This window comes from Sander vitreus, chromosome 16 (assembly GCF_031162955.1).
Source record: "Sander vitreus isolate 19-12246 chromosome 16, sanVit1, whole genome shotgun sequence".
NCBI classification, from domain to species: domain Eukaryota; kingdom Metazoa; phylum Chordata; class Actinopteri; order Perciformes; family Percidae; genus Sander; species Sander vitreus.
The window spans coordinates 609,481-619,480 of NC_135870.1; the positions used below are offsets into that span (position 1 = coordinate 609,481).

Genomic DNA, 10,000 nt, shown 5'->3' on the forward strand with positions numbered 1-10,000 from the left:
ACTGATATTGCGATTGTGATATGAGTCACGATATTGGAGGGAATGATCACTTTTGTATCATTATTCTCATTTTCATAGTCTGTAGTCTGTAGGATAGGATGTGTAGGCGGGGACGTCTCTGCAGCGCCACACTACTTCATTCTGAACGGATTGACACATATTTTGCCTTCAACAAATATTGCGCCCCTCTGAGATTTGGATATTGCACTATAGTCCATATCGTGATTAGAGATGTTCAGTCCAGTATCGGTATTGTCTCTGATACTGCCTAAAATGCTGGTATCGGTATCAGGAAGTACTGGAGTTAATGCACCGATCTGATACCACGTAATAAAGCCCTAAAGATAATCTACGTTAACATAGTTTTTTATGTTATTTTTCCGTTATAACTGACTGACAAACTGCAGAATAACAGAAAGTTCTGGGGAGTTCATGTTTCACAAAGAGTTTAACCTGAGCCAGACCGACAACAGAGATAGAAATAATATCACATCCATACAGAGATAGTAGTATACAGCTGTTATACATCATATCATCCATACAGAGATAGTAGTATACAGCTGTTATACATCATATCATCTATACAGAGATAGTAGTATACAGCTGTTATACATCATATCATCCATACAGGGATAGTAGTATACAGCTGTTATACATCATATCATCTATACAGGGATAGTAGTATACAGCTGTTATACATCATATCATCTATACAGAGATAGTAGTATACAGCTGTTATACATCATATCATCTATACAGAGATAGTAGTATACAGCTGTTATACATCATATCATCTATACAGAGATAGTAGTATACAGCTGTTATACGTCATATCATCTATACAGAGATAGTAGTATACAGCTGTTATACATCATATCATCTATACAGGGATAGTAGTATACAGCTGTTATACATCATATCATCTATACAGAGATAGTAGTATACAGCTGTTATACATCATATCATCTATACAGGGATAGTAGTATACAGCTGTTATACATCATATCATCCATACAGGGATAGTAGTATACAGCTGTTATACATCATATCATCTATACAGAGATAGTAGTATACAGCTGTTATACATCATATCTATACAGAGATAGTAGTATACAGCTGTTATACATCATATCATCTATACAGAGATAGTAGTATACAGCTGTTAAAACATAATAAAATATATGACACACTGGAATCGGCCGATATGCAAGTTCAGGTATCAGAATCGGTATCGGGAAGCAAAACATGGTATCAGACCGTCTCTAACTGTGATTTGGATAAAATTGTGATTAATTGTGCAGCCCTAATTCACACACATTAACACACTGATGGCCGAGGCTGCCGTACAAGGAGCCACCTGCTCATCAGACAAACACTCACACACACTCACACACCGACGCACGGGAGCAATTCAGGGTTCAGTGTCTTCGGCACAGGCACCAGGTAGTATATAGTACCAGGTAGTATATAGTACCAGGTAGTATATAGTACCAGGTAGTATATAGATAGTGTAGCGCTGCAAAGATGGATCCGTCTCTGCATTTCATTCCTTCCTTATTTATTCTTAATAATAAAAATAACATGTGTCCGGTTCAAACTGTACAGAGCTAGTGTGATGTAACAATACACTCAACTCACCACTCAATACCAGTCACAGTTTGGGCTTTTTTTGCTGGAAAAATGACCCAGAAGACAAATTATTAAAATATTTGTGGATTAATGTTCTGTTCTCACAGTTACGTCACAGTGATGACTGAATTAGAGAGTCCCACCAGTCTAAATGTCCAGTAATAACACAAGAACAGCAACAGGTCAAACAGTCTGAAAGCTGGGTCTAAATCAGAGATACTGTCCAGGTGCATTGTGGGAAAGGTAGGCTAACAGTCAGACTTTTGTATTCTAGTTTTATTTTTTTGTCAGCTGGTCTCTCTCCTGACATTTAAGATGGTCTCACTTTACGTTTCTCCTTCGTAGTCCTAACACACACACACACACACACACAGACATGGACACAGACACAGACACAGGACAGACACACACACACACACACACACACACACACACGTTTTTGTCACTTTTATAAACGTCTTAGTGTATAAATTGCCTTTCCTTCTGTTGTTTGACTAATTAATTAATTAAAGGACTAAATCTTTTGCTCTGAAGTCTGATTAAAATGAGCTGAACCCCGACGGAGACGATAATCCTCCAGAGAGACTCCCCCCCTTCTTCTTCTGTTGTTGCTGCTGACAGACTCAGATTATTATTCTAAGTGTCTGACAACATTATGGGATGGATCCCTACAGAGATAGACCTTTTAGTTAAAGAGGAAGATCCTTTTAGTTTAACAGCCCCAAAATCACCATCACCAAACCCACCAGACTCCATGTAAATAATCAGGACTTTTAGCGTGTATAGAGCCAGCATATCTCCACCAGACTCCATGTAAATAATCAGGACTTTTAGCGTGTATAGAGCCAGCATATTTCCACCAGACTCCATGTAAATAATCAGGACTTTTAGCGTGTATAGAGCCAGCATATCTCCACCAGACTCCATGTAAATAATCAGGACTTTTAGCGTGTATAGAGCCAGCATATCTCCACCAGACTCCATGTAAATAATCAGGACTTTTAGCGTGTATAGAGCCAGCATATCTCCACCAGACTCCATGTAAATAATCAGGACTTTTAGCGTGTATAGAGCCAGCATATTTCCACATGTAAATGGGTGAATTAAGGGTTTATTTCAACCAAACCAGAGTGGTGATTGTTGGAACAGTGGAAAGATGAACCAAGACGGACTTTGATAGTTTTATTTAGTTTCTGTCCACTTTGAATGAAGTGTGTTTTAGGCTGATAAAAGTAGTGATTATTTACATGGAGTCTGATGGGTTAACCTCTTTCTTAACTGTGACGTGACCGATCGTCCGTTGCTGTAATTACGTAGAAAATCGTACAACTTGTTCATGAGAATGTGTTGTTTGAAGACAAACTGAGACTGTTTTTAACAAATGAATCCAGAACATAAATCTGCAGATTAATAAATGATAAATAATCGTTATTTACACTAAATATTAAACCTGTTTTTTTTTTTTTTGTCTACAGTGTGTGAATGTGCAGCTGAGATGGTAAATAAACAGAGACGGGTGTCTGAGTCAGCAGAGTGAAGACGTACGTACGTGTGTGTGTGTGTGTGTGTGTGTGTGTGTGTGTGTGTGTGTGTGTGTGTGTGTGTGTGTGTGTGTGTGTGTGTGTGGAGCAGATGGAGCAGCAGATCAGATTATTCAGGATTTAAGTGGCTCGTCTTCATCAAAACTAACTCAGAGTTCAGCAGGAGGATTACAGAGCAGCTGCACAACCCAACGCTCTGACTACACATAATTAGGGTTGGGTTTTTTCCGATACCAGTGCTAAAAGCTATACTTTTAAAACGGTGCCGGTGCCTAGACCGATACTTTAAAAAAAATAGTGTAATAGGGTATTTTACAATAACTTTGAATGCACCACAAGGCTTACTAGTTTCTAGTGAACGCACCGTCTGTGTTGATATTCTAACAACGGCAGCTGCAGACTGCTTAACGTCCTGCTGTTAGAATCCTTTCCAGTGAAATACAGGCACCCTTTACACCGTTTAGCTGTCAGCATTTTAACCTACGTGTTTAATCTACTAGCTAGCACTAGGCTAACGTTACCTGCTGTCGAGTGAAGTGTTAACTAGCAGCACGTGCAGCGATGCTACTGTTCCCTCTAACGTCTGTTTCAGAGCATCAGAGATATGCTATATCTATCTATCTATCTATATATATATATATAAAAAAAGCATATCGTCCCAGCCCGAAGCTTTGGTCCCGATTTCTTTCTTGCCTGATATACGTGGACGCTGATTGGATTAGTAACTTTTGAACGTACACGTTTCACCAGAACAAGTTCCTTCCAGAGGCTGGGACTGGATTTGTATTTTGTATTTTGATTCATTATGATTTTAGAAGTATTGAGATTCAATAGTATTGAGTATTGGGATTTACTTTTCCTTCTTTAACAAAAACAACAGTTGAATAAAACACTTCTAGAGACAATATATCATCAGACATTTCTAAAAACTGACAGTTCTCTAAGAAGAATGACATCACATGTCAGTCAAATGTTTACTTTGTAGAGAAGAACATCACATGGATTTCTGTGTGTGTGTGTCCGTGTGTCTGTGTCTATGTGTGTGTGTGTGTGTGTGTGATTGAGTGTGTGTCTGTCCTGTGTGTGTGTGTGTGTGTGTGTGTGTGTGTGTGTGTGTGTGTGTGTGTGTGTGTGTGTGTGTGTGTGTGTGTGTGTGTGTGTGTGTGTGTGTGTGTGTGTGTGTGTCTGTGTCTGTGTCCATGTCTTTGTGTGTGTGTGTGTGTGTGTGTGTGTGTGTGTGTGTGTGTGTTAGGACTACGATGGAGAAACGTAAAGTGAGACCATCTTAAATGTCAGGAGAGAGACCAGCTGACAAAAAAATAAAACTAGAATACAAAAGTCTGACTGTTAGCCTACCTTTCCCACAATGCACCTGGAGAGTATCTCTGATTTAGACCCAGCTTTCAGACTGTTTGACCTGTTGCTGTTCTTGTGTTATTACTGGACATTTAGACTGGTGGGACTCTCTAATTCAGTGGGCCATTTGTAGTCTCATGTCATGACATCACTGTGACGTAACTGTGACATCAAAACGAGGTGAAGTCGTTTATTAATGCAGTTTTAAGGATGTATTTTAACTATGTGTTAGTAATTGTAACTGGTTAGCTGCATTATTTGATATAAGATGATTATTTTATCTTTTACAAAACCACGGATTCTACATCCTGGAAAGCAACATTTTTTAATACTTTAAAGTTTGATTATTTTCTGAAAGCTTCCATGTGTCAACCCATCACACTGCTGCCTCACAACATAAAGTACACTTGCTTTAACTACCAGGTTGCATCATGGAAATAACTTTTAATAAAGTGTTGAAGTCCATTACAAAATATGTAAATCTATAGGAAACTTTCAGTTTTCATGACAAAACGTCACAACCCAACTAGCCAACAAATGTCCCCCGGTCCTCTGAAACATTCGGCGCATATTTAATCCACCACACAGCTATAATTGAGATATTATTTAAACTTTTGATCACTATCAACGCCACCGCTTAACCGCCCGAAGACACGACTCGCCACTCAGAATTCCATGAAAATAACATTAAGTTTGGTTCACGTGAAAGTGACCTGTAGACAACGAACGCTGTTAACTTTGGCTGAACACACAGCCCTGTTTGTTAAAACGAGGCTGTTTTAAAAATGAGTTGTGAATGCAGCTTGTAACCAGTGTTGAACCAGGAAACAGGGTAACAGTGTGACATCGCGGTGTTCCACAGGTGAAGGGACTCACCTTTGTGTACAACTCGTTCACAGACATGATCCCAAAAGAACAGAACGGTGTCCTTACAAATCCATTATAATCCTTTTTATTCGGAGGTTTCTTCGTCTAAAGCAGCAGAGACACCGGTCAGCTGTTAGTTAGTTAGTCCGCATGCCCCCGTAGCGCTCGGGCTGGCAGGTGTATCCGGGGAGCGGGCAGGTGTCCCCGGCGGAGTTTCGGTCACTTGTCTCGGTGTAGCTTCAGCCGTCAGAAAGCCTCGGGGGTTCCCGCTACCTGTACGTGTTCCCTCCCGTAGTTACCCTGCGTCGTTTCCGTGGTTACACACTTTAATCCAACACGGTACAACACGTTCAAAGAGCCGTAAGCAGCCAACATTTTACAACAAATATCGGCTGCAGGACGAAGAAGACTTCCGGACAGACACACCGAGAGTCTGATTGGCTGTTTCCTGACTCTCTGTCAGGCAGGTTTCTACTACACACACACACACACACACACACGGTTCCCAAACTGAGGGTTGGGGCCCCACAAACGGTCCAGATAGAAGCGTGAGGGGTCATTAATGACTGAGGAATCAGAGGGAACTTCTGATTTGTTTGATTGTGCGTTTATTAATCCTTAAAAAACGACAATAGGAGATACAATACCATATATAATATCTAACAATATACGTATGTAAATAATAATGTAAATACATTTGACTATTTATTCTCTTTACTTATATTTATTCATAGTTTATCTTTAGAGTGCCGATCCCACTGTGGGATTAATGAAGGATCTGGATTCTTGAACCGGAACCGATTTACAGACATTAATTGTGTGTGTGTGTGTGTGTGTGTGTGTGTGTGTGTGTGTGTGTGTGTGTGTGTGTGTGTGTGTGTGTATGTGCATGTGTGTATGTATGTGCATGTGTGTGTGTATGTGCAGGAATCTTAATGTGTAAAGTAGTAACTAAAGCTGGAACAGATGAATGTAGTGGAGTAACTAAAGTAACTAGTAACTAAAGCTGGAACAGATGAATGTAGCGGAGTAACTAAAGTAACTAGTAACTAAAGTAACTAGTAACTAAAGCTGGAACAGATGAATGGAGCGGAGTAACTAAAGCTGGAACAGATGAATGTAGCGGAGTAACTAAAGTAACTAGTAACTAAAGCTGGAACAGATGAATGTAGCGGAGTAACTAAAGTAACTAGTAACTAAAGCTGGAACAGATGAATGTAGCGGAGTAACTAAAGTAACTAGTAACTAAAGCTGGAACAGATGAATGTAGTGGAATAACTAAAGTAACTAGTAACTAAAGTAACTAGTAACTAAAGCTGTAACAGATGAATGTAGCGGAGTAACTAAAGTAACTAGTAACTAAAGTAACTAGTAACTAAAGCTGGAACAGATGAATGTAGTGGAGTAGAAGTAGAAAGTGCCATGAAAAGAAAAGACTCAAGTAAAGTACAAGTACCTCAACATTTGGACTGAAGTACAGTACTGGAGTACATGTACTTAGTTACATTCCAGCCCTGTGTCTGTGACGTGTCAGTGGTTAGCAGAAACATTGATGTAGAGGTTTTAAAGAAACATGACAACATGTCTCCATCTGATGGAAAATATCCAAACTACAGCTGCAGACTGAAAATCAGATTTAATAGAAAGATTTGATGATGAAATAGTTTATTACAGACTGTAGCTTCAACTAACTACCATCAGAAGAACAACAGTCACAGCCATAGGCGCCGATACTGAGAACATCCTGAGCACCCCCGTGTGCCAGACCGCCAGTAGGCTCCATTCATTTACAGTTAAACATAGCAGCTGGTGCTGAGTGGAGCGTCTGTCATAGTGTGATTGGTTATGTCTCTGTCAGTCCCCTGCTCCATATCCTATCCACCAATCACAGCGTCTCCCCCCTCCATCCCCCCACTATACAGTGCTTGCATGTGCATTAGGTAATCAGAGTGAGACTAAAATGGACAGATTTGTTATTAAAAAAGTGTCTACTAGACAGCAGGCATTGATTCTTCATTTCCCACGGAGCTGATGGCAGCTGCGTGTCAGTCCAACTTCTCCTCTCCAGTCCTCTCTGTATCTGAGAGAAGTGGTCCTGTCCTGAGTTGAAAGCCTACTTTAGGGCTTTATTATCGAGTTAATAGGCGTGTGTGTTCATGTTGGACGCTGTCCATTTCCTAAGGTTCTGAAATGCAAACATTTCCACTACTACGACTACTTTTTTTTAAAGGGCTTGCACCCGTGAGCACGCACGGAGGAAAACATAAATCATCTTTCCTCTGTCTAAATGTGTAAAGATTGAGGGGATACTTTAGATCAGGGATCTTCAACAGGGGGTCCGGGACCCCTAGGGGGTCCTCAGAGTCAATGCAGGGGGAGCACCAAATTATAGTACATTTTTGAATTTTTCTTCACATGAATCCAACATATTATTAGCAAATATAAATCCCCACTGATGATGGTGTCACTAAGGTATCCATCCACAGATACAGTGCATCCTAAGTGTGTATGTTTAACATTAAAACATGATTATAAAATCATGCCAACAATTATTAGGCTATTTTAATAGGTTAGTATTCTATGCAAAAATGTATAAAGGCTTTAGGCCGCCCTGGGGGGTCCCAGCTTCTCTTACCTTTCACTCTAAGAGACATGTCAGTCCTTCAGTTACTCCGTTATTACTGACTTATTAGAGCAGCTTCAACTAACTACATTAGAAGGAAAACACACACCCCCCTTTCTGTAATTCAGGATACTTATGAACCCTCCTGGTGTCCTCAGGTCTAATCTGACCCATTTTCTAAAAGTTTCTATATCAGAAATTTGGGTTTATTTCTACCAAATTGTCAAAAGAAGTAACGTGGATGGTTCCTACGACGCTCTTCACCAGTTAAATATCTGATCAGTTCACTACTTTCACTGAATTTGGGTGTTTTATTAGATGTTATAGCATTTGAAAATAAATTCATGAAAGAATGTTGAAAAAGGAGACAAAAATGTCGGAAAAAGTGACAAAGGTGTTGAAAAGTCGACCAAAAAGAGTTTTAAATCTTGACCCAGAAAAAGCAAACGTTGCATGGTGGACGGGAAGACAACAGGAGGGTGTGGAGATATCTGTCCACCAGACAGCTGACCAACCTGATCTCCACCTATCTGGGGGGGGGGGGGTCCCGGGACGTCTGCATGGATTCAGAAAACTGACAAACTCATTGAAGAAACTGTGGTAAAATAACTCGAAAAAAATCAACAACAAAAGGTGACAAATGTTGGAAAAAGCGACAAAAACTTTGAAAAAAACCTTCAAAAAGGTGACAAAAATGTCCAAAAAAATTGTGATAAAGTCAACAAAACTGTTTTTAAAAGAACTGGGAAAAATGTTCCAAAAAAGGCGAAAAACATAAGCAACAAAAACGTAAAAAAGAAATGGCAAAAATGACTGCAAAAGAGACAAAAACATTGAAAACGCAACAAAAACGTCCAATAAAGTACGTACAGAATACAGATTATTAACGTCTTCATCACGAACACGCTACTCGCTCACTTTAACACACACATTGAACATATTTATCACATATTTGGTTCACATTTGTATCATTTTATGAATCTATTCTCTATTTATTCAGTACTTGTTACTTCCTCTGTTTATGTTGTTAATGTTGCCTGATGATGGTCTACACAGTATGTCTGTGTATATTTTAATAGAAATTGTCCGTAGAACGTGATTCACGTTTGTGTTTCTGTTTTTTTCATATTTGGAATTGTGTCATTTGAGCTCTGCCAACTTTTGTTGTCATTAAATATGAACACAGTGTCACTTTCTGACGTTTTTGAAGTATTTCTCCCAAATTGTTGTCACTTTCTGACGTTTTTGAAGTATTTCTCCCAAATTGTTGTCACTTTTTCTGACGTTTTTGTCATTTTTTAACCTTTGTGAGACTTTTGTTACGATGTTTTTGATCAGTCATTTTGTTGCATCGTGATCTTTGTGCAAGATGAACACCAGATATTGATGTTTCTGCATGTAGAGCTTCTATAATCAGCAGTTGTACACCAACATCTGGTTATGTGGAGTCAGCTTTGAGGGCGTGATGATGATGATGATGATGATGATGATGAAACCTGTTCAGATTTGACTCATCAGTCTCCACCCAGACCTCCTCTAACGTTTCCACTCACATGTCTGTTTAGCTGGGAGAGGTCTCAGTCCCTATGGAGACTAGTCGAGTGTAGTCTAACAACAGGGAAGTTATTAAGGTTATAATGTTGATATATTCTTCAGTTTCTACCAACAACAACAAACACTTGTTGTTGTTGAACTCTGAGATTTCAAATCACAACAAGCTTTGAAGACGTCTCATGTTTTGAGGAACATTATGAACGATTAATTACTGCTCTGATTGATCCATTCATCTCTCTGCAGCTTTATGTATTAACACATTTTAGACACAGTAAAAGTGCGTGTGTGTGTGTGTGTTTGTGTGTGTGTCTCTGTCAGGCATGTGTGTGTGCGTGTGTGTGTGTGCGTGTGTGTGTGTGTGTGCGCGTGCATGTGTGTCTCTGTCTGTGTGTGTGTGTGTGTGTGTGTGTGCGTGTGTGTGTGTGCGCGT

The 10,000-nt window shown here is 39.6% G+C and overlaps 1 protein-coding gene across 4 annotated transcripts in view; it reads right to left on the reverse strand.

The window, feature by feature from the left end:
- The window catches only part of myo5b (myosin VB), a 70,482-nt gene that overhangs the window by 58,655 nt on the left and 1,827 nt on the right, over positions 1-10,000 (reverse strand). Inside the window, exon 1 of one of the 4 annotated variants that reach the window (XM_078271680.1) lies at positions 5,403-5,837. The exons of the other annotated variants lie outside the window; for them this stretch is intronic. Coding sequence (XP_078127806.1) covers positions 5,403-5,429 — 27 coding nt within the window. The 5' untranslated portion in view covers positions 5,430-5,837. Of the gene's footprint in view, positions 1-5,402; positions 5,838-10,000 lie in introns of those variants that run through there. 4 annotated transcript variants of the gene reach the window in all.